The 26,587-nt window shown below is 39.8% G+C and overlaps 1 protein-coding gene across 1 annotated transcript in view; it reads left to right on the top strand.

The window, feature by feature from the left end:
• The first annotated feature begins 1,562 nt into the window (after positions 1 to 1,562).
• The window catches only part of pik3cb (phosphatidylinositol-4,5-bisphosphate 3-kinase, catalytic subunit beta), a 47,789-nt gene continuing 22,764 nt past the window's right edge, over positions 1,563 to 26,587 (top strand). The window contains exons 1-3 of the mRNA XM_052078841.1: positions 1,563 to 1,807; positions 15,548 to 15,619; positions 25,579 to 25,774. Of these exons, the coding sequence (XP_051934801.1) occupies positions 25,616 to 25,774 (159 nt within the window). The 5' untranslated portion in view covers positions 1,563 to 1,807; positions 15,548 to 15,619; positions 25,579 to 25,615. The remainder of the gene's footprint in view (positions 1,808 to 15,547; positions 15,620 to 25,578; positions 25,775 to 26,587) is intronic.

Here is a 26,587-nt window from a genome sequence, read left to right on the forward strand (position 1 = left end):
TATATTCTGTTAAGTCACTGTCATACACACAGTATGAACCCTCTGGAGTTGCAACACAACCTCTGGTCCAGAAGGAGAGATACCGACGCTCGTCAGGCTGCTGAATAAGAATAACAACAATGATAATAATAATAATAATAATAATAATAATAATAATAATAATTAAATGATGTGAAAGACAATTGTAAATAGCACTGCGATTTATCAATTTTTTTGTTTATATTGCACTTAATTGAACGGTGGTTGTTGTTTTTTTCTTCTTTCTTCTTTCTACCTACACCACCCAAGTCTGCCAATCCAAAGGCCCTCGAATTTCAAATCTTAAATTAGCATCGCCACTTGAAGTGCCACTCTACCTTCCAAAGCCCACGTGATTATAGATAAGTTACTGCTGCCCCAAATATATACTTTTTCATTTATATTTTACTTACTAACTGATTCCTGTGAGTCTGTTCATAATACCATACAGTATGTGTTTACTGTATTTCAGGGTACGTTCCAGGATGACCTGGAATGGTGCGTGAAGGGTAAGAATTCGCCAGAGGGCAGCAAAGTCTACTATCTCTCGACAACGCGCAATCTATCCTAATGATCACACGTTTGATTCAAGTACAGTTTTACTGCACTGTATTCATATCGACGTGAGGAATGACTGAATGGGTCTGCATTATTGTTGGACTAAAAACAAAAGTAGAGTGCACACATGGTAGTAGTTTGACATTCTATTAGGTTATGGTGAAATATCCTCCTGACTACCAGTAGTACAAATTTGTCCTCTGTCGAGGACATTTGTGAACCTAAATATCTCCCACCCAGTGCATCCGATCGCATTAACTCATTTTGTTCCTCTAAAGGGGACATTCAGTGCTTTCCAATGATACCACATTTGTAGTGGTTAGAAAAAGTAAGAAATGGCTTCCCTCAGTGCAATCACTTTTTATGGAACGAGGAAAAGTAATACTTTTTATCGAACACATTTTGTCTTGAAATGCTGTTGGCATTTTAATTATAAGACTCTTATGAACACGTTAACGTGTTGAATGAGTTGTTTTAAGTGTATTTGAGCCTGTTTAAAAAATGTAGTGGGATTTCAAAAAAAAGTAGTGGAGTAGTCCAATTACTTCACATAGATTGGGGAATTTCAAAATAAATGTGGTTGGACAACATTTTTTTCCTGGTAGTCAGGAGGATATAACTGAACATTGTTTAAAGATTAGGACTTATAAACGTAAAAATGTTCAAAGGTTGTTAGTGTAAAGTCACTGTAAAGTTTACGGTGTAAACAATGCAGTTAGTGACAAACAGGCGAGAAAGAATAACGACAAATAAAGGGAGAGTAGGCTTTCACAATAAAAGTATTTTATACTTTTTAAAATATATATTTTTTAATGATACGACCGTATACATTAAAATTGGTAGTAATATATTTTAAATACTAAATATATCTCGAATATTTCGAATCTTAAAAAAACTGGTAGCGTTTTATGAATATCGGCAAGTATCATTATTTTTTTAAATCACGGTGACCGGAAGTACAAGTTACTATCTCTAACTTCGACCCAAGGAGGAGGCGGGCGAGCTTGCTGAGAAGAATCGTCGGCGGCGGTGGTGCTTCACCTCCGGCTACCAACAGGAAGCCAGTCCACGGTCCGGAGCTCCCACCTGAGGCGGAGACACCCGGCCAGATGATCTCCTCTTGCTCCGGACTTTTACGACTGAAACTCGTCTTGCCGTGAACGGTGAAGAAGTTTGTTTTCTTTTTACGCTGTTGAACGTCCTCCCAAGAAGGGTTACCCGAGGTAAGTCAGTCAGTCCTTCATCTTTTCCAAGTACTGTACAGTTGTTGGCTTGCTATCAGGAGCCACGCCGAAGTCGGTTCGCTGTTGACTTTACATTGACAAGCTTTCCAGTTAAACGTAACAGTAAGGCATGGGAAGAATGCACACAGTTAAAATGCCTTTATTTGAATTAATTTGAAGTATACAGTACAGAAGAATGATCAACCTGTGAAACACGTTTGCATGTTTCAGATCAAGAATTTCATTTCAGACTTCCAGACATTTGTTGTACTGTGGGGCGAAATAAATGTCATTTTACAATCCTATAAACATTAGTTTCTTGGGCCCCTGGCAATCGTGGGCTTTTGAAGACGAGTTCATTTTCCCCATTTGACTTTGGAACTCGATCTGAAAGAAAATCTCTGTTCTGTTTTCGGTTTTACGACTGTTTAAAGATGTGTCAAGAACAAGTTTTATTTTCAACGAACTCAAATTTGTTAAAGTCTTAACCTTTCGAATAATCTGGTAATAGTATAAATCAAGCCTACGTCGAGAAAAATAGAAGAATAATGATTAACTGATGACAATGATTAACCATCATCTCTTTAAAATCATACTGTTGTGGATCTTTGAGAGTTGGAGAGAAACCAAAGGGGATGTGAAACTTTTATTGAAGATGTCAGCCATTCTGGCGAGAAATTTTAGTTAGAGCAGACACGTTTGAGAAGTTGGTCCGTCAATTAATAAAATCTAAAGAAGCGAAACTGACTTAGAATGCAAATGGTTGTAGTTAATATTTGTGAGGATTTTAGTCTGACATGACAATTTTTTAAACACTTTTCTGAGGAATACAGCAGACAAATTGTCTGGGGGGGGCAACACACAAAACAACAACCCCTTAAGAATAATAATAACAACAACAATAATAATAACAATGAAAAATATTGAATAAAAATTGAAAAAAATGTAAAGGTGTCGAACCGCGATTATGCAGTGGGCCAGTGTTTGTATGTTTTATGTACAAAATTTACAATTAATATTTACTTCGCCACAAAGAAGGAAATGCTTAATAACTCCCCTGCACATGCTCCCCAAAAATCCCAAACTTCACATGCATATAAGTAGTCATGTCCTGAAGACGTTTATATGATAATATTATTTTATACATATAGGGCCACGAAGTGACAATGAGAAATATCATTTTTTAAAAATGTTTTAATGTACTGCACGTAGCCAGTTGAATGAATCCAACAAGTCAAGTCAAGTCAAATTTATTGTCAAATGTGCTCTATGTGCAACATACAGCACAGATCGAAATTCATTTCCTCTCAACCACAGGAGAGAGAGGAGCCGCTGCGGGTACCCGCACCGCCATCAACAGAACAGTTAACATAAAATGATGAACTAATACAACACAACACATAAGACACAGACAGTCATGCAATTTTAATCACTTTCCTGCATACACTTTGTTGTCTGAAGCACTTATTGATGAAAGTAAAGAGAGAATCAAAGTTTCCTTTTACAAGTGGATCAAAGACGTCATGTTGAAAATGTGCACACGTCTGCTACAAGCTAAGTTTCAAAGTCAACAAGAAGCTGTAGCATCCATTGATGAAAATTGTCATAAAAGCCTCAAGAATTTGATGATGCTCTACACTGAATATAGTGACTTTCCAGCGAAGGGTGTGGCCATTACGCAGATTGATGATTGACCGTGACAATAAATGTTGCTGTAACTTGACCTACATGATCCTATCTTCATATGTTTGATGAAAGTCTAGGCCTCAAGACATCTATAAACTTAAATTATTCTATGATATTTTTCTTCCAGCAGGTTAACCAGATCTACCTCAGATTTGCTCTGAAGAGTCTTTTCATAATGCAACATTATAAAGAGTCCTTCATAATGTTGCAACACAAAATGTGTGAAACGCTGTTGCTGTGGCAATACACAGTTTGCCAAGAAAACAACGTATTCAACTTTTTTGTGTGAGATTTTCCCTTTTTTTAATGGCACAACGTCCTTTGCAAATTTTTAGCAAAGCAGCCCTTGTTCATTCGAATTTTTTTAGGGGTATGTAACAACCCCCAAAAAACCTCTCTGAAAACTTTGCAGCCTACAGCCAACTCGAGACCAGCCTATGTGCAGTACAGCATCCCCTTCCCCTTTCCTTAACACTGTAAAGTACAGACCAAGTCAGTAACAGAATCATAATATATGTTTCTGCATTTTTGTTTTTTGCACCTAGTTCAAAATATTGTCCTGTTTTTGCATGATAATGGGATGGTAATTTAGAATGGTTATCTATCTATCTATCCATCCATCCATCCATCCATCCATCCACCCATCAGATTCGTCGACTGTTAAAATAATCGTGAGTGAGCGGCTCTAAACTTGAAAGAAGTGCAGCTAATCCATCAGTTTGGCATCAGTACCAGTGACCTCACTAATGGATGATGGGTATTTGAAATGGGAGCATAAAACTCAGATCAGAACATCCCTAGTATTTACTCTCAGTCAATTTCAGCCCTTCATCAAGACCGTAGAAAAACTCTGGTGTTAATTGATCCAAAGAGCTGGCTAACTCGGAGGGCACTCATCCTGTGTTTCCTGATGCGCCTGAGTATGTGTGAAGTTTACAAATGTGTTAAATTCTGTTTAATTAAGGATTGATCTACATAATGGTTCTTGCTGAAGTCAAGAAATTAATACGCTCCAACTGGAAAGAAAGTGTGTTTCGTATTAGGGCTGAAAAATAGTCACAAATTATATCAGATGAATATTTTAGTTTTGTAAGTTAGGTTCATGCTAAAATAAAGGCTCCATTGTTTGCGAATAGCAACGTTAGCAGCAAGTCCCATTCTCGCAATACTTTTCAAAGGCAGTTTTATGACTCTGCACACTTTGATACCAACTGCCTGACACAGGTGCTGTTCCGGCTGATCACGTTTAAACAAACCAGGTGTTTTGTGTTGTTTTAGCCGGTGAAAATCACTGATTCTGTCGGCACTTCATCTATTAGACCAATACCTATGGGGGGGAGAGTTGTTTAAACCATGGAATACAGATATGTAAGTGATAATTGATTTACTGAATTTACGTGAACCTATGGAATGTTAAGAAATGTTGCATACAGTATATTGTTAAAATATATTGTACTATTTGTTGATGGATTCAGTAAAAGTTGTAAAATAAAGAGTGAGATTTGTGTAAAATCTGTTGCTAGAGAGGAAAATTATGTGCTTCTTTTTCAAGAGGCAAGACCTAAAGTTATTGCGGTAATTTTTTTTATCTGAATACCAAAATATTCTATCGCTAACAGCCCTTGACTGACCAAAATGAGCAAGCACGGAGCTTCTGACCGTGAGGCCATTAACTGATGCAAAGGATTATTGATTTGGCTTTTAAACTTAATTGTGACAGTAAAGACTCCACCCCAAACCAGTTTTGTTTTCTTTCAGGTTTAACTAAAGCCTGTCAATGCTTGGACGGCGGTGTTTGGTGTAGGGCATGCTTACTTGACTGTGAGCATATGGCTTTTAGAGGTTGCTGTTTTTTGTTGTTGTTTTTTCAATGTCAAACAGAAGAGAAAGATCAATAGTCTTTCATCTGAACATGCTTTTGTAACACCCTTTTTTAACACTTCAAGAGCCTGGTCTTTGCATTGCCATTTTCCTGTTATTACCGTTAGAGGCTTGTGTAACATCCTCCGAAAGTGCACAGTGAAAGGGAGTTGGTTGAGAAGTATTCACTTCTTTGAGCGTTTCGCAATATCTTTCAGCTCACAGGCCAATGTGTTTATTCGCAAGCCAATCTTTTGAAATTATTATTTTGTATTTTTGAATGTGACCAATAAGCAGGATTATGTATGCGAGTATGGGACACAAAAAAATGTGCCCAAAATATGACTGTGAGATAAGTGGAGCATGTTGGAATTCTCCCTCCGGTAACAGAAGTACAGCAGGCCAATACTTGCCAAGGAATGTGAGAGATGGCAGGAGAAGGAAAGAAGGACTAGTGGAGAGACGAGAGGTGGAAGGCATGCTTAAATCAAATTAGTCAAACTGTCAATGAGTTGAGGTTGAGTCTACTTTTAATATAGAACTGGCCAAAATCAGGTGATGTGGCTTGACGCAGTTGCCTTTAGAGATGGCAATCAAATACAGCCATTCCCAAGCCATGTACCCCCCTGTCATCTGTTCTTCTTCAGCTCTGTGTTCAACCCTTCAGGTGTTTTTGGCGGGTCTTGGCTGTAAATGTATAATGATACTCAAAATATGCTGTATATGAACAACACATCTGGGACTCCACGCCACGGTAAATACGGTAATTTCAGGACCGTTGTGCGAACTTGAATCTAAGCCACACACACAATATTGTAAAAAAAGTAAAACATCTTGGCCACATTCGCCTTTTCAGTCGTTCAAAGCATTTTCTTCTCTCTACTTCCAGGAGTGACCAACTACATTGACAAAAACATGTACTTTTCAAACCAAGTACAACTGTGTGCGCGCACGCACGCATGCACACACACGTACACACGCATGATCAATGGCCATAAGGGACATAACATGAATGAACCGGAAAAATAGAGTCGTTACAAGAGCTTGAGAAAAAGGAAATCACCGCCTACCTTCAGGGGAGACCTGGCGCAGAGGCAGGGACGCATGTTTGTAGTGTGTTGAGTGCAGAAACATCATGATTGAAGCCTGCATGTACCATTTTAAAATGCCGCTTCTGCAGATTCCCTTTATTTGCCAATGCTAATTGGTGCATTACGGGTCAAACATACTTTGAATGAGAATGCACAAAAAATATAGTCAAGTCAACTTGTTTGTCAAATGTGCTCTATGAGCATCATAAAGCACAGATGACGTGTCTTTCCTCTCAACCACAGGAGAAGGAGGAGCCACTGTGAGTTCCCGCACCGCCATCAACAGAACGGTTCACATAAAATGACAAAATAAAACAAACAACACTTAAGACACAGACAGTCTTGAAATCTTAAGCACTTTATCTGCATCCACTTTGTTGATTGAAGCACTTCTAGATGAGGAGAGAATCAAAGTGTCCTTTCACCAGTGGATCAAAGACGTTATGCTGAAAATGCGCATACGTGTGCTAGAAGCTAAGTTTGAAAGCAAACAAGAAGCTGTAGTGTCCATTGGCGAAAAGAGATTGGCTCACATCTCCTGTCCCACGTAATCCAATTCCAAGTGGTGACTCCCAGTTCCACATACGCATCTGCGGTCTGCGCAGACGCTTCTTCTCATCGTTGGCTGCACAAGCCATCCATCCATCCAGTCGCAGACAGTCCAACAGCACCGACATTTCCATTGAACAAAACGGGGCAGTGAAAAATGCTGCCCAATACAGGCGCAAAAAACAGAAGTGCTGTCCAGCACTGGCAGTCAGACATTCCTCCCAATCAAAAGCAGTGACGGTACATGCGTGCTGCCGAGAAGGCGCAACCACCAAAGCACAGATTCTTCTCCTTTGATGAATGTCGTGGCCCAAAAAATTCTGAAAACAATCCACATCAGGTCTACACGACGTAACAACATACAAACACCATGTGACAAAACAAAAACAGCAAAAAAAGCAAGGCTCTTAAAGAGAACTTGCCGACGGCTGCCTAATTGGGTGCCATCTTGGGGGAAAGGTTCTAGGTCTCAAAGGTTCTAATCGCTTGCTGCTGTTGCGGAGTGCTGACTGCAGCGAATTTGCCCAAATGTGACTTGTATCAGCCAATTCCTGCCTGCTTTATTTTACGAAAGGAAACCTTCGCCGTAGTAAATATTCAGCACTGACAAGCTACATATTGGATTACATCACACGTACAAAAGCTACATTGTAAATCGGGATCTTAAACGTCGTCAGCCAAATGCACTTACTGAGTTGTGAGCTGACCTGGATCCCTTTTTCACATCAAGGATGAGGGTTCGGGTTGAATTACAGCACTTTTACCCTTTGCTACACCGTACAGTATTTTGGCTCATGTTGACACATTGGCACATGGCCTATTCTTGCTTTAAATTTTAGCGGGAGGGTTAGGTACCCTTTGAATGAAATCTAATGGCAGTGAACCTATTGCATATGTCATCTATTTAAAAAGTATCTTTTTATCCTGTTCATGATCACGGGAAGCCGGAGCCCATCCGAGCAGACTGGGCGAAGAGGCAGGCTTCACCACGGCAATCGCCAGTCAATTGCAGGGCACAACTTAATATCACTCTACTTGCTCAAATAGTGGCCAAGGACCTTCTGTCACTCATTTGCAGAGCGCTCTGTACCTGTTGTCTGATTCGGAGCAACCTGTTATTTGTACAAATTCTTGTGTGGAGAATGGAGATTGACCCTTCTTTTGTGTCATAATGGAAGTGGAATGTGGAACTTGTATTTGCAGTTTGTTTGAGTGTGTTGTTTTACCAATCAATAATACGGTACAAGTTAAAGGCGGAAGTAAATGGATTCTCACAGTCTCTTGTCAGTTGCACCTGCCTGAAAAGCGTGGCCTTGGCACATCTTGGGGAAACCATGCAGTTGTTTTATTAGAGTTTTTGTTCTTTTTCAACCCGTTGCTCATCGCTTGAGTCATCCCCCAAAAATACAACTGGGGAATTGCTGCATGTGTCATACTATGTCACACTATTTACAAAGATCATCTCCTAGGCCTGTCAGTAGCCAATATTTGTACTCGGCAACCTTTTTGAAACTCAGAGCTCCTTCTTGGGTATTGCTGAATGCGAAGGGCTATTCGTTTGACTGACAAGTACTTCTGAGTTTGTTTCAGGTTCAACATTTCACTTACATGTAAAATATATGATTATAAATATACTGTTTTGGTTTGTAACGTCAGAAAATCGGGGCAGAATATTGATCATTCTTTTCCGCAGTAAAATCCGATGTTTGCAAATGTCTCCTTTTTGGCACTACATGTGTTAATCATAGATTAATGTATAGATTTTTTTTTTTCGATTAATCGCGGAATCGGATTTTAATAATGTGTTTTAACTTCCATTCTTTTATTCAATAACAGGTCATTATTTCAAATTCAGAGTGCTTAAAATGCACAAACAACTTGATTATGATGTAGTTGATTGATTGAGTTAAAAATGCTAAGCGTTGTTTTTCAAAGTAAAAGTAAATGTTTTATTTAGATTTAACAAAAGTCTGTTTTCATGAACACCAGAAATTGGGGAATACTTACTGTAGAGAAGTATTCAATCAATTATCTTTCTTAAACTACAGTATATGAAATAAATCTGTATCTATGTAAAATGCCCCCCTTTAATAGTTACCAGCTTTGAATAAAAAGGCAGCATAAAACGATGTACAACTTGCAACAGTATACCCATGGATAGCCCTTGTGAGGATAAGGCAGATCAGAAAATGGATGGATGGATGAAAGCTGACTATGTTGTACAAGTCCCTCTGCCCATAGACGGTAATGGTGATTTTGTCTGAAATTATTTGTCCGCCTTTCACCTGCCGTGAATGTGGCAAGTCGGTTCTCACAGCCATTTGGCTCCGATGTAGCTGTGCAAATTCAAACATAACAAGTTACTCTCAATCTTCACTTTATAGACAACAACAGTTTGTCAAATAAAACAACTTTTCATCAGTGTCATTACCCCCCCCCTTGCAACTGCCTTGCTGAGCTAAGGTCTCACTGAGCACTTGTGGATCACTCCCGCCCACTCCAGATCACACAAAGACTCAACTTCCCAGCCATAATAACTATCATTTATATAGATGGCCACACGGTGACATTCTGCATCTGTCTGAAGTCAGGCATGAGTAATCATATATCCTTTAACTGCTTTTCCACAACATAGTATTTACACAAACTGCACAATGATTTCTTGTACCTGGGCAGTATGGGTGACGTAAAACAGTGATGGTCGCTTACTGCTCAAGTATTACAATGTCCTGTCTGTTTGCTCAAATACAGCTCTGGGAAGTTTTCGTTGCAATGCATGCTATAAAGTCATGTCAATGTGTTGTGTTTTATTACACTGGGGAACAATGTGGAACCAAAAAAGGTGTGTGCAGCTCCCAGTAGGTCAGTACTATAAATTCAGAGATCCATTCTCACTTTTCTCTTAGTTTTAATATCGTTTTGGTGGAGTAAATACATGATTCACTGAGTACAATGTTGTAAATGTATACGCCACATAAAGTGAAAAGGCAATTGGCCGATGATTTTTACTGACGTTGGGAGGGCTATGACTGTATGATTTAATCTGCATGCCAATTCATCGGTCAGGCCCACATCTAGATGAATTTTGTTTGTCTTTACTTTGGATGGAGAACTGTTTGATATTTTGGACCTTTGACATTCCACTAATCTTATTTACTACATAGTTTTTGCTTGGGTAATTTCTATTTCAAAGTGTGCCTGACTCTTAAGCCGATAAACACAGCATACATAAAGTCAGCTCAGCTTTCTTCACTCAGAGTGTTTAGCCTCATTTGAACTGAGCACTACAGTTCAGTTTGGTGAATTGTGTTTTTGGTATGTGGTATAGGAACCTGGAGAAAATGCACGGAAACAATGGGGAGAACATGCAAACTCCACATGGGATTTAAAGCTCGGATTTAAATCTGCAAACAAAAGTGGCATTTGAAAAACAATAATGTTGATGATTCAAGACCGTGTTTATTGTTCACCTACTGTGTTGTGGCTATTCCCTTTGTTGGCCAATTAGACTTTAAAATTCATTCAATTTCCGATCTGCTAATCCTCACAAGTGTCGCGGGGAGTGCTGGAGCCCATCACAGCTGTCTTCAGGCAGTAGGCGGGGGACACACTGAACCTGTGGCGAGCCAATTGCAGGGCACAAAGAGACGAACAACCATCCGCACTCACACTCACACCTCGGGACAATTTAGAGTGTTCAATCAGCCTGCCACGCATGTTTTTGGAATGTCGGAGGAAACCGCAGTACCCGGATAAAAGCCACGCAGGCCCGGGGAGAACATGCAAACTCCACACAGCGAGGCGGAGCTGGAATTGAACCCGGTGCCTCTGCACTGTGAGGTCGATACGCTAACCACTGGATCACCGGGCCAGTACTCTAAAATTACACTCTCTAATACGGTGTGCTGTATTTGACTTGGTGTTTATTGTATCATTGTGGTGCACTGTGTGTGCAGGAAGCACACACAGTGACATATGTGAATATTGAGTGACTCCCAATATCCAGAGAACACATGATAGCTCAGGCGCCTTGCTCAAGGGCACCACTATGTTAGGAAATGCAAGTCTGTGACTTCTCTTTTGGTCTACTTCTACAGGTGACCACACTGCACTCTTGTCGGTCAGACACATTTATTCAATCACATAGCCATCTTTGTACTTGATGGGTGGATGGATGCATGGATATTTTATTCATCCACAAGGAAAGTTCACTGACAGATGACTTGCTGTACTGGCTTTACTATACTTGTGTGGATATGAAATTTGTAGATGTTGCAAGAGTACAAAGATTCAAAACAAGAAGTTACCTGCAGAGATTGACTTTTGTAACTGTTCGGGGCACCCAAAAATGTTGAAAATGAAACCTCTCACCCTTTAAGCTCGACAGTACATGCCAGAGTCACAAAGTTGAGAAAGAAGGGTCAAAACAATCCAGTGACTAATCCACATTGGCAGTGGGATTCCAAATAGAGGCTGTATTGCAAGATAAAATGTGTTTTTGTGGAATCCTATGCATGAGAGACTTGGATGATGATGAGTCTTTGAATCATTTTAGGGTTCAGCATTCCTAACATTCCTTCTCCCGAAGATAGGTGAAGAAAGGAAGCATGTGTGCCTGATTGGGGGTGGAAGGGCAGAAATCACATCAAACACTGGTCCCTGTCGTAGTGACAATGATAAGGGGACATAGTATTTCTCAGACCCGAGGACACTCGTCCAGTCGTCGAGGGCCACTTTCCTACTTGTTTTGCATCTCTTCCTGTTGCAACACACCAGATTCAAAAGATCAGAATTGCTAACTGCTTTCTGCAAAGCTTACTGATGAGTTTGAATCGGGTGCGTTGGAGGTGGGAAAAATGTAAAACATACTGGATAGGGGCACCCGAGGACCCGAGTTGGTGACACCCCGGTCTTCAACGTGAGGGACAGAGCAAAGTTCTGCAGTCATGCCATTCCTTTTGCGTCAGAACTACCAACTGACACACACATGATGACCACGCAACACTTTTGTGTTGCTGGGAGCTGTTTTCCTTGTGTTGACAATACTCCAAATAAGCATCACTTCATTTTAGTGGGGTTTGCCGTAGTAACTCAATATAATGGTGCAATCAATTGGACTCATATGCTGGTGTGAATATAAGATACGTGTCGATTGAACACATTACTAAGTCTGCCTAAACCCTCAGACGCTGGTGTGGTGCAGTGGACCCGATGTAGAAAAAAACTTGTCTCTAGCAAAATTCTTAAAGTTAAAAGAAGCATCGTCCCACTTTTGAAAAGTGATGCTTTCATTGCGTCGTTTGAAAGAGTTAAACATTTTGCCCGAGATTTTATCATTGTGTAAAACAACTCACTTCCTGGCCAACCCAAGTGTGGTTTCACTGTTGCTGCGTGTGCGATTATTTTCTATATGACTCTTAAACTCTAATAAACATTTTAGTTTTATATCTATGTGTTATTTGCATGTCAATTGTTTACCACAGTTCTTGATTTAACCGCTGCATTTCACATTCTGCTAAACAAGATAGAGCATCGAAACCACAGAAGAAAAACAGGAAGTTGTCTGACTTGAGCTGGCGGAGCCGTGTTTTGTGTCATCGGTTGCACCGCCTTGCTGTATGTTGTTTTTGTACACCAGATGTGGAGGCAATAGAGACCATGGCTGATAAATATCTACATTAGGGCGGAACAATTATTTTTCCAAAGGGGCCATGTGAAAAATGTAAATGTATTTGTCGCAAGCAATGATTTCTCTGGCTTTCATAAGCTGCTACTTTGTGGTTTCTGCAGTATAAGATCTAACTGAATAACACCTGTGCCGCAAAAATATGTGCACACCGTGGAAAAAAGATGAGTGATGACTGATAAATGTAAACGGGTAAAAATCTAAGTATTGAGTATTAAATATCGAAAAAGAATGTGTATATTTCTGAGGTGGACACAAACTTGTACAGACTGTGTATGGCACACACTGGAGCAGGTGGTGTTTACTTGAGCACCAACGGAACAGACAGATTCATAAACATGCTACAACAAACGTAAATTCACTGCATATTTATTTTAATATACCTTTACGAGCCGTACCAACACCATAACAAGGGTAAACAAAACTTTAATATGGTTCACTAGGGGAGCAAACAGCGTTTTCCTGGCTCAAATTAAGGCAGAGGTGGTACCATCCTGACCATGCGCCATGACATGCAGGCATTCTGTTAATTTAACGGACTCAATTTCTTCTACAGGAAACATATTTTAAGTTAAGAGTTCCAATAAAAAAAGACTTATCTTGTTACAGCATTTGTTTATTAAAACTTGCATTGAAGAATGATCGACTCATATACCTTGTGTGGCGGGGCCGCTTTTGTTTGAGACGCTCTTAGGTTAATTTGAAGCAGCCTTCAAGCGCTGTGGTCCGTGTCCGCTTGTGCTGCAATAACACGCTGAAATATCCTTTGTTTAAAAAATACTAATATTTTTTAAACAAATCAAATCTAAACTTATATTATTTTATTATTTGAGTGTGTATTGGTACTACCGTTTTTAATATACTTCTTCTCTTCTGCTGCTTTGTGGCCAGCTTGTAGTTGGTTGATGGCTGTCTCACAAGGGAGGCGGTGGTTTCCTGTTGCTTTTTGAATAGAAAGTAAGAACTTTTGGCACGCCAACATGCATGAAGCTGCTATGATATGAGAAGGTTTGCTTCTTCTTCGACTTCGACTTCTTCGAGCAGTTTAATCCTATGGCTTAGATACACAGTAGCTGGTCTAAAACACCATCTGCTGAAATTCCCTTGTTGAATAGATACAGTATCAGGCTAGATCCTCTTCTCCTCCACCTGGCCCTCCAGAAATAGCGCTCGTATTGGTCATGCTGCTGACTTTGCTGTTCAAATGTCATTGTTGATTCCTCCGGGCCCCACAACAAACATGGCAATTGTGCTGCTTCTTTCTTCCGAAATGTTGCGTGGAAACACAGTGAATGAATACAACAGCACAGTGTGAGGCTAAATCACATATTCTTGACTGAAAACTAGGTTTAGAAGAAGTTGAAAAATGATAATCACCAATGTTTTAATTGAAATTGAAGTCACAATTATTATAAACATGACTTTTCTTTGATTTAAAAACTTAGTATTTCAAACTACCAAAACAAAAGTTTGAATGTAATTTAAAGAACAACCAGAAAATAAAATTAGCAACAAGTAAAATAATATCATTATATAATAAAAGCAATAACAGAAAAAAAATAATCCCATTACCTACTTTTCTTGCCGTGCGCGCCTTCTGAGGGGCAGTGTGGCGTGGTACATGCATGGTGAGGTACACACCCATAGAATATTGGCTTAATATGGTTTATGAGAGATGTGTCAATCGTTATAGTTGAGCTCCGTTTTTAGTGTTATAATCTAAAAAGTCAGACTAAAACCGCTAAATAAAAACAGAAGTAATTCTTCTGCACAGGAAATAATGTAAACTCAATTAATCCGTTCTAGACACCCAAAAATGACCCCACGATATATTTTATATAGAAAACTATAGTCTTGGATACATGATGTACATTTATGAAACACTCTTGTTTGCACATGAAAGATGATAATAAGGGGAGAGGGCTATCTGGTGTTACTTCCATCCCAACTGCATTAAGACGGGTTTGAGAGTCACTCGACCCCAAGTGCAAAAAAATTTGTCTAGCGAAGCGAGTGGTTTTTAGTTACCATTTCCCTTGCTCAGTGTACAGCACTTTGTATGCAGCAATGGCTGTTTGAAAGTGCTCTATAAATACTGTTGACTTGACTTGGGGGGCCATTATGACTGAAATCATATAAAGAAGTCAGGATTAACAGTTTATTCAACTATTGTTTAAGTTACTGTAATGAGGTGTTTGGCAACAAGAAAATGTTTACAATGTCTCTCTTATCTATTACATTTGAGAATGTGAGATTTTGGTCCATATTTTCGCAAGCATCATGGAAGTTGCCATGTTTGATTTGCTTTCGCCGGCCACATAAAATGATGTGGCGGGACAGATCTGGCCCCCGGGCCTTGTGTTTGACACCTGTGTTCTATGGCTGTTCTGGTAAATAAGTGCCAGAGCAATGCGGTTATGGTACATAAATGGAGCGAATTTAGGAAAACTGCAGCATTACTTTGAAAAAAAGTTGTTAAAATAGAATCGTACGAAATCTTGGGCATACGAAAACCGAGATTCCACTGTACACGGAAATGTGTCATTGGCGGCCATTGGAGTATAATGTGAAGTTTACCCTTGAGTAAATCAATGGGAGGAAAGTCATCACATGCCAATTCAAGGTTATGTAAGGTTTAATACTGTGTTTGCACTAATTATTGTTTGCTTCTTATATTGTCACTGCCATCTGTTGACACTCGTAGTCATTTACATGCATTTTGGACATTGGTAGATGTGGATTGTTTCAGGTGTTCTGCGACAATTAACACAGTCATGTTGGCCATTTGTCACTTGAAGTATGTGTCAATAAGACTAAATCAAATTAACCCTCACCGACTCATAACTATCTTTCCTCTTCTCACCCATCAGATGCAGCTTCTCAGGCACCCTAGACAACCGCAGCAATCATCAGGGGCATAGAATATAAGGAACTTGGGCTAATAGCAGGTAAGATGTGCCAGATGTGTGCGTCTACATTACCTATTGTGATACAATATATACCGCCACTTTCTGCTAAAAGAGGTACTTGACTTTGCTTGATTCCACAGAAAAGACTTTGCCCTGACAGGCAGAGAATGCGTGCAAGGTGGCACATGCTTATTCCAAGCTCAGACTACATGATTGCCATTTGCGAATCCTATTGGAAATGGTTACAACAAACTACCATTATAACGTACAGATTTGTTACGTTGTAACGAGGTTCCACTGGATATATTTCCAAACTTTCCCTCGGATGAACCCTTTTACCAAGACTGGCCACATGCAAAGAGCAGCACAGCACAATCTTATCGCCATATTTGCCTATTGTTATAAGAATAAGGTATACACACACACACACAGCATTTTTTTTTCTCGAACGAACCAACATGACCAAGAACTTGATCAGTCTTTGTTTTTTGTTTTTTTAATTTTCTAAACATCAGCAAGGAGCCATACAACCCTGCAACACAATTCTAAAAAATCCCGCCCCTTAGTGCGTTATTATTTGGGTGGTTTTCTTTCCTTTTTTTTTCATCTTGCAACCAGAATATGACAAGGGTTGCACATAATTACACATTGTCTATAAGACGTTCTTTAGAATGGGCGGTTTGCATGAGTGTTTGTTGTCTCGAGCAGTCGTGACAGATAGATCGTTTTCTAATGTTGCTGCATGCTCCCAGCAACCCAGTCACCTCTAGCAGGAAAAGCCAGCCCTTTCTGAGCTTGTGTACATCTGTCTGTCTGTGTGTGTTTGTGTGTGTGTGTGTGTGTGTCATTCATTAGCCACGTGGGACCCTTTGTCTCGAGCTGAGATGAATGGTGGTTTAGCAAGATGCTGAGAGACCAATACTGAAAACTTAGCGCAGTGTTTGGAAGCTGCCCCCAATTCAATGCGGCGATTTAGTGTGATTTTTATCCCCTCCATCTTTTCACTGTGACATGGCATGTCTAATGGTTGATATTCAATTGAAACTGGAATTACATTTACAGTATGGTTGAAACAATTTTTAACCTTCCTATTTTTAAGTACCCAATTGTTGTTTGTCTTTGCTTTTCTTGGGACTATTTTTTTTCCATGTCCGTGTGTCTTGCTTCTCTGATGTGGTTATCAATCATATCCATCGATGCCTCTCTGCACTGGTGGTAATGCTGACAAAGCACTTTTGATGATGTGCACATATTCCCAGCAGTCCCATTACTGTGATACAACCACCACAAATGATTTATTTATCCTTCAATGGCCAAAGCCAATAACCTGAGTTTAAACCGAGTAGAGATTTGATTTTAGTTGTCAAAGACAACCCTTTAGAAAGAAAGACTCCAAAGCAACATGCAGTAGCTGAAGGCAGCACCAAGAAGGAAATGGGTGATAACCAAGGGCTCCAGAATTCAGGCAGTTATTAACGTCCAAGTAATTTAAGTACAGTGAAGACATCAAAAGATGAATAAGAGACAATAGATTAACATTTCCTCTTAGATGTCCGTGTATTTACATTATGCTTCTGATACAAACCCCCCTTTTTTTCGTGTGGGGTGGCGGGCAGTAGAGAGGCATGTGACTGAGCCATTACACCGATGATTCGAACAATAAACAGCAATGAATATCGACACTCACTTTCAGATATAGGGTAGAGATAAAACTCTGATAAAGCGATGTTAATGTTATATTTGCGGAAAGGTGACATCTGCTCATAATCCCAAAACACACAAGCTCATTAGGAGGTTAAGTTACAGTTTTGGCTTGCATAGCTACTTCTGGGACAAGTTCATTAGTCAGCCTTCATGTTAAACAGGATGATGGCAGCAGTACAACTTGATCTACATCGAGCAAAGCTTTTTGTCTGCCAATTTTAAAGGAGGGAGCAGCATCCTCCTGATTGGGAGATCATGTTATGTAGCACGATAATGAGCCAAACCACTCAACACAGTAAAATATATTATCGTAAATATTTATGAAAAAATACAGTAAAATATATTACAGGTTTTCGACTGACAGTCAATTTCAAGTCAATCTCCATAAGTGACGTGTGGAGGCTGCAGTGAAATTCTGGTAAAGCATCACAAAAGAAGAATATCAGTGTGGGGATGTCAGCTGGTTACATGCTGGATTAATTAAAAACTGAACACAAAGTATTTGCAATAAAATATTAAGTCTTGTTCACTTTTGTCTATTTTTAATCTTTGTGTTTTGATCCCTGTGTACCAACTTTTCAGGCATTTTGTCAGATTGAAATTTAAAGCCCTGGAAATAAAAGCCAGATTTTTTTTCAGTCTTTGGCAAAAATGAAGATATTGTTTTTACTGGTATAATATTTTTGGAGGAGAGTGTATGTATGTCCCGCATGTATGTATTGCATTAAAAAAAAAATCTAAATATCGTCCGATCTGATCGGTGTTGAAGCGAATATTTCTTACCGTCCTAACTGGTGCCATTATGTGCCTTCCCTTAAATTCATTGCTTTTATGAAGATGCAAAAAAGGGTGTCTACGTAAACGACGTGGAATGAATTCAAACTGCTTTTAACTGTTTTAATATGTGAATTTAATTGGAAAAAAAAAACTACAGTTGACCCCCCTGCATAATCCCAGTTCCGATTTTATTGTATTTTTTCCCAATACTACTGTAATTATTCTTGAATAAACAATTTAGAAAGAAATTGTCTCGTGAGTGAAAAATATCACCTGCTACTAAGAAATGTAAACCTCAATAATAGATTTACTGGTAAATGTTTTCCAAGAAAACAAATTCCTGTTATTAGAAAGAAACTGTTGTGTCAAATGCCAAACTAAATTAGTTACCAGCCTCCATCCAAAGAGTTGGGACCGCTTCGGTCCTTGTGCTTGCTGTCTGTTATCACTGGATTAAATAGTCACACTTCATATTGTCGCTATTGCAAGTAGGACATTGGCGATAATTTGCTCTTAATTTCATACTTTTGACCAGCCATTTGAGTTATGATTTAGCAGAGGACATTTATTGCCTCTTGTTTTTCCACCCTCACATTGACAGGACTATCTTTTGTGTGTGAATTTTCTCCTCGCTCTCATGTGTCATTTTGATTTGAATAATGACCTTCCGTATGACGAGTGTTGGAAGGCCCATGAGCTTTTCACAAACAGCGTTGTGTTTGATGTGTGTATTCTACAACTCATCGTATTTCTGTCGCGTTGGCTGCAGCACAAACTATGATGCTAACAATAATTGACAGAGCTTCAGATTGTTTACATGTGCCTGTGACTCTATTGGTTGTGAGTTTGTGTGTGCTGTAAGGTTCGAACGTGTGTGTAAGCCACCCGAGGCCGTTGAAAATCTACACTGCAAAATACAGGAGGTCATGTGAGTGTAAATAGTTTTTGTGGGAGGGACTGGGGTGAGGTGGGGCCGTGTGATTGCCATGTGACCCCTTTGCCCCCTCGAGCCAGCTCTGTGTGTGTGTGGAGAAGGGGGGTGTCTCTGAGGCCAAGTTGGTTGGATTTTGTGTGTCCGTGTTTGTGCCCGAGAGAGAAACGTTGTAAGGAGGGGTGGATGAGTGAGGCAAGGGCAACACAAGGGCAGTGTTTGTGCAGGGCACGGGACTGTCCTCGCTGGCACGCATGTTCACATACACACACTTGCTAAAAACAGAGCCTTATTGTGGACACTCTTCCCAGTTTGGTCCACCCATGACAGTTACTACATTGTGTCACATATTCAAACTGTGGCTTTTCTCTCATCTCTTTTTCTCATCTGTCACACATCAATCTCTGCAGAAATTAAATTGAATTTTCGCCTTGAGGGATGAAACGTTTATTTAAAAATGTCTCTCACATCGTTTAGCTCTATTTTCAATGTCGTTGTTACCGTAACATCTACCCTCACATTCATGTTGATCTCACAGTAGCAGCGTAACAAATGGCCACCATCTTGGTGGGATTCTCTACAAACAACGGGTTGAGCACTCAAAACACCTGTCAAATCCTCTATCAGAAAAAAATGTTGGGAAAATCAATTGATGACTGTAGTTCATTCCCCATTCTACTGCCTACACTGCTTTTCACTTCTCATGTTGAAGTTGCATTTTTTAAGGCGAGTTTTCATTTAGGGAAGTGACACAGTTTGAAACATCACAGATATATTTAGTTAAAATCTGTCAGCTAATCAAAGAAGTTGTTCTCTGAATGCCAGATGTGCACATCAGCACAATGATGCCAAAGTTGACAGAAAATGTTGCTTGTAATGTAACTCAAATTCTTATTTAAGTGTTGAAATTATGTTTTTGTTTTGTTTTTTTGTTTTTTAATTGAGTGCTCACTCTTTGGTGCTTGGTTACCAAGAGCTCGAAAATGACACAACGGAGTAGATACAATGGAGTCGACCGCAACATTCAACAAACTCTCGCTAACAAATGGATGAATAAACTGTTTATTCAGAGGACACTGCTGGAAGTCTTTTTTAATTGTCATTGTGATGCTTGAAGAAGGAATTCAATTTACACACTGTTGTATATTTTGTTGCGCACCATATTGATAGATCATTCACCTGCATGCACGCAAGGAGAGATACAACTGCGCCCCTGAGCGGATTGTCTGATTAATTTTCTTTCTTTCTTGCTATGTTTGACTTTTTTTCAGAATCATCTAAAACACACAGTAAGCTGTGAAATTCTGATCGTAAAAAAAACAAAACAAAATCCAATAACGAGCAACAAGAAAACATGTCACTACCAGTTAAGTAGTCAACACATTTGATAATATGGATTTGGGGACAACGTGTATTTCTGTATTGGCACACTGTATGCACTTGGCTCAAAGATATCTGGATCACTCATCATATTACACCAACCATCTCCGGTGACACAGAGGCACACACCCACATTCAGGAAGGAAGCGGCGACACCAGACAGGAAGTGAGTGACAAATAACAGCCGGTGAAAAAGTCCCAATAAGTCATTCATAAAGAAATGATGAGAGCTGAATCACAGGCTTTTTTTCTCAGTAGTGTGTTACATACCTCAACATTTACATACGTTTATCCATTGCTCTACAAATATATAAAAGTCGAGATCACAAATAGTCATTTTAACTGAAGTAAAAAAATCACTTAGGCCTCTCAGTCCTATAGGTCCTTATTGGAACTCAAACTTCTTGACTGACACAAGACCATTTTCTGTCTTTCGTTTATTTTTTGTTCTGTTTTGAAAGAAATGCAGGACCACTGAATGAAATAAATAAATTGGGTCTTATTTTTAGCTGACACTAATATCCCGTGGGGAAGTGGTGCTGTTAAACGTGTCAACCATAAGGAGTAAGCAAATAGTCCGAATATGAATATTCAGGAAAGTTTATTGAGGAAGAGGGCAAATATAATTTTCTTTGTTGGCACACTGACATCCTAAAACAAACTCCTTGAAAGTAACAGCCAAAATCTTTCAAGACAGCTGATTTAAAGCATCAACATACAGTCCCTGATGAGGGACTGCTAGACAGATTGTAACAGTCTGCATTGGGACGAAGTTTGTGTCTGAATGACATTAGGACATTTAATGGGCTGGCACTATATCAGCTGAGTTGAAAATTAATGAAGTCATGAATGGAAAGGGAACCCTCATAGATCTATACCACGCACACTAATTATTGTTTTTAACGTTATCTCATAACAGATTCACAAAAACAAAATACGCAAGACACATTGTGTAATCATTCACAACTAAATACACAAACACACACACACACACACACACACACACACACACACACACATACTGTATCGGCAAGAAATAATTGTTGTCAAGGGAGTATGTTGAAGTGATGCATTCTTACTGTTCCCAGATCTCTATAGTGCAGGGAGGAGCTTTAACACAGGTTCTTTGTGGAAGTTAGTGAGAGCCTTCACAGCACCGGTTTGATTTTTTTCTCAAGCTCACATACGATGGAGGTCTTGTCTAGCTTGACAATCAATACTTCAATGAGTTGTAAAGCAGTGACGTACACGCCAGCATTTTTGCACTTTCAGTTCTTTTTTATTTTCTTTGCAAATCATCTAGTTTCCAATTACCGGTATTTTATACGGTCAAGTGAGAAGTAAACTTGGCCAACCATCTTTTGAGTAACACCATAAATTTAAAAAAACTATTTCAACCACACTTTCGTGAGGGTTTTTTGTTTTGATTTGTTTCGTTTTTAACAAACGCAACCCACCAAGAGTCTTAGACCTATAGCAACTCGCTTAACAACGAAATTGCTTTTGTTCTGCAATCTCTGGCGAGTAATGTCATTTACAAAATGCCAATTCGCCAGTCAGCCATTGTAATGCATATATATACAGTATATATCTATATATTGTTGTTGTTGTTGTTGTTTTTGTTTGTTTGTTTGTTTTGGCATGGATCTGTCCTTATCATCATTGTACTACAGGGGTTTTCTTTATTGGGACCAATGGTTGCTTGTCATTGTTCCAGTCAGTCAGTCACATAATTTTTTTTTTTTAGCAACATTGGAGGTATTTTAATCGCACATGCCGTCAACATGACCTCTGCAGAGCCTTCTGTTTTTCACATTCCACCTACACTCAGTCACACGTGCACACACAGTCACACTTTGCTGACACAAGCAGCCGCAATATTGCCAGTATGTTTGTCATCACTCATTTACGGGAGAGTGCCTTGTTTGTTGTCAGGTGAATCAGTTGTTGTGAAGTTATATTGAACACACTATGAAAGAAGTGTGTCACAAGACACTTTATTCCTGTTAACGCACACAAACACACTGCTTTGGTGATATTTCTTCAGCAGTTGCGTACACAAATGTAGACCAGGACACAGGTCAAGTCGCAGTTATTTCTTTCGCCCTAAATCACAAAATCACTTTTTGATGGCTTTACAGGCCCACAGTTGACAAATAGTAAAATCCACTGAGGTCAAGGGAAAACTCAAAAACCCCATACATAAAAAAAGAAGAAAAAAAACCTTGAGAAGGAACCACAGATGGGGGGGAAATATCCACATCATCTCTGCAATATCTTCTATTCATACTAGCATCAACTTCCAGTTTTGTTTTGTTGGGGCTCTGCAGTTAGCGGCCCTAGATTGATACCTGCAGATGGCCATTTCCCACTGCTCTCTTTTTTTGGCACCAATTTTAAATAAGTATTGGAAACTGTCAGAAAGATATATTTTGTATTCATATCCCCAAGTATTTTTTTCAACAGTTTATGTTATTAACTCGTGCTTTCAGAAATCAGATCTATATTCTTCACTGTGTAACTGTGAAAACCAATAACTTCGACCTTTTTAGCAGACCTCAGTCTTTCTGCCATCGCATTTTCACTTGCATTTGTGTGGATGTATGCACGCACCCATGTGGATATGAGACAGAGAGGCACAGAGTGTGGTGGCATCACAGCATGAGCAGACACTCATCAAGCTGTCTTGTGTGAAACTGTCATTCATGAAGCCTATAATTAACAAGCCCAGACTTACGCATGCACTTCTTGTTCAAGTGTCCTTTTGTTTCATGGAAAAATCACTCAGACGCATTTCTTTTCGTCTGTGTAATCCTGCACTCTTAGAAAATGAAAAAGTCTGTTTATTTGATCCTTTTCCAACTGGCGGAACACAATCGATGATTGGGACTTTCAGGTTGTTTCATCCAAAACTAGAACCTAGTGTAGTCTTGTGTGTGTTTTGTCTGTTTTATTTACCGTATTTTCACGACCATTCGGCGCACCGTATGGTTGGGCGCAGTCTCATTAATGGGTGCTATTTCTGTATTTTGCACATAGACAAAACGCACTGTATTATTGGGCGCAGTTTTAAAGTGGTAAAACATACACCAGCTTAAACATACGGCATGCATGTGCGCACGCTAAAAACACGTTAGCTTGAAGCATACGGTAACATGCCAAGACATACAGATACAAGCTAAAAACACGTTTTTAAAAAGGCAACGGAAGCAAAACTGAGTTCCGTTGTATTTTATTTAGCCAATGTACAATGTACTCACTTTTTTTGATCAATCATCACCCAGAAATCCATCAAAGTCCTCATCCTCTGTATCAGAATTGAACAATTGTGCAAGTACGGGTAATCCATCAAAAACGCCGCGTTCCCTCTCGTTGTCAGAGTCACTCTCATTGCCATGTGGCTCCACAGAAATGATGCCGGCTTTGCCAAAAACTCGAACAACAGTGCAAGCAGACACGTTCATCCAAGCAGCCACAATCCATTCGCAAATTGTGGCGTAACTCGCCCAGCGCTGCCTCTCACTCTTTGTAAAGTTGTGTATGCCATCGATCATCCATTGTTCCCATGCCGTTCGCAACTTTACTTTGAACGCCCGGTTGATGCCGATGTCCAGCGGTTGGAGTTCTTTAGTCAAGTTCATTTGCTCGTCTTGGTTTTTCACCGCTGCTGTGAGATGGCGCATGCCAAAAGCATAACCGATGGCTTGAAGTTTGAGCTGAGCTTCGTAGGCGTGTCTCTTTGTAGAATTTATTTTCGGGGGTTTCTAACAATGCACATAGCCACAATCTATACAGGTGTTGGTACTTGCTTGGAGCGTCCCTTTAGCATCCACTTACACGCCGACCCTTCACTCATTGGCGGACTTCTTTGACGCATGCCTGTTCACAGTCACTTCCGCCTTTTCTCTATATAAACAGCGTGTCGGCTGACAGTCAGGTTTTGGAACTCAGCGCATACACAAGACGCTCCGCATCATAAGGCGTACTGTCCATTTTGGAGAAAATTTAAGACTTTTTAATGGCGCCTTATAGTCGTGAAAATATGGTACTTGATAATCTATGACCATGATCCCACGCGGAGACCCTCTAGAGAGGTTCACTGAGCAATCGACTGTTGGAACAACACACAAGCACACACTTTACATTATCTCCATTTGTACAGTTGATAATGGCAAGTGGTTCCAAGCGCACAGCAGATATTGCACCATCTTCAGACACGTGGCATAACAGCAGCTCATCTGCTGGTAGATCAAGCACTTAGCTTGGAGAGGAAAGAACATTAGAGGCAATCAGGCCTATCATTTCCAATGGGCTGATTGAGCCAAAATGGACCTGTGGCGAAGTTAATGTGCAGGACCATCTGAGGACAAGCTAATGAGGAAAAGAGCAGGTGGAAGTGGTGTGGTTGAAGAAGCACAAATTGAGAGCAGTAGGATGTCCACTTTGTGCAACTCAGGAGAAACTCCTTGAATTTGAGTTCCCGCATCTACATGTGACTGTGTTTATATTTTCTCATAGGTTTTAATCTCAACCCTGAATCATCATTTGGTGACCCCTGAAATTTGAACACAGTTCATCTGTGAAACATTTTGTTCCCCCCCACCCACCAATTATTGTTTTCACTCCTTTGTTACATGCCAAACATTTAAAGTACCGGTATAGTGTGTGTATGCATCATCTGTCCATGATTGTAGATATTTTACGTGGTGTTTGTCTGTGTTCTCTGCATGAGGACGAGTTTCTAATGTGGTAAGGGCTGGCTGACCTGTTTTGTTTGCTTAGTGGACATTCCGCTGTGCACTGGCCATATCCCAAGTTAAATCCACCAGCTTCCGTGGGTGCACTAGAGCATTGAATTATTGTGCCTTGGCATTTTGTTGTTGTTAAAGAAAGGCATGTACCAAACTTACTCTCCGGATATAGCAAACAAGAAACAGCTTAAGGAGCAGTTGTTTGATGTTTGTAGAATGATTCTGAGCCATGTTTACTCTGATTACATTTGCAACAGTGTGTTTGAAGTGCCACTTGTTCCTGAACTACTTAATTGAGGTGACTACCAGTATTTATCACTAGTTCTGCACAAATAATAACTTTATTTGTTCCTCATATGACATTTGAACCTTTTTTTTTTGCATAGCTCACAAAAATGAGGTTCGAACACATATACGGGCAAATCAACACACATCTTTCTTTGACTGTTCTCCAGGTCCTTATGGTTGAGGTGGTGTGTAGTGCCCCTTGCCATGCCTCCAGCCATGACAGACCTCCTGGACATATGGGCAGACCACTCGCCCTTGGCTGGCCATGCCCCGGACCAAATCACGGTGGACTTCCTCCTTCCCACTGGTATCTACATTCAAATGGACGTTCCTCGCGAGGCGACCTTTCAACATATCAAACTGGTAAGAAGAGCTTGTTTGTCTTCACACAATGATTGTTAAACCAATCTTGGATCTGATTTGTAGAATTTTATCTCCCTTTTTTTGTGTCCTAAAGTTAGAAAAGACAAGATCGCCTAAAAATCGCCATGAAATATTATTTTACAGAGATCAAAGAAATGAGGCATGGGTATATTTATATGTGACTTCTACTCATTCCATTGTTCATTGACTATGTATCTTGGGTAAACATGAGAACCAAGCCCCACCTTGTCCACAATGAGAGGAATTGTTACATTTGGACCATTAAAATGTATTTTTATCTCATTCGATGGCTTTGGATTTTAAAACATGAGTTTTCCAACATTTCCTTCCCTACCCTGGACTGCAAGCCCAAACGCCCTGGAAAATGATTGACCAATGTTCCAGTCATGGAAAAAACGTGGAAAATGAGAAAAAAAATTAAATGTCCTGGAAAAACTTGAGTTGTCCTGGAAAATATTTTTTCCTCCCTCTGCTTCTCGCTGCCTTGTGAGTGAACGCAAATGGGTTCAAGAGACACGTATGTCTGTTTTCAGCTGCTTTCATTGGGTAACGTTGAGGTGTAGCGCTTTTCTGCTTCATCTCTGCATTTAGCCGGCACAGCATCCCACCTGAAGCTGCCAACCAATCCTATATTTGATGTTCATGTCTTTAGTGTTTCATTTGGTGGACAAATGTTTTTTTTAATAATGTAATATTTCTCTAGCCACAAGTATTTGTTGACTAATTCATTCAAATGTGATGAATTAAGTTTTACATATATACAGTTCACCTACAGTAAATGAGTGCTTTGTC

This window comes from Hippocampus zosterae, chromosome 10 (assembly GCF_025434085.1).
Source record: "Hippocampus zosterae strain Florida chromosome 10, ASM2543408v3, whole genome shotgun sequence".
Taxonomy (NCBI): Eukaryota; Metazoa; Chordata; class Actinopteri; order Syngnathiformes; family Syngnathidae; genus Hippocampus; species Hippocampus zosterae.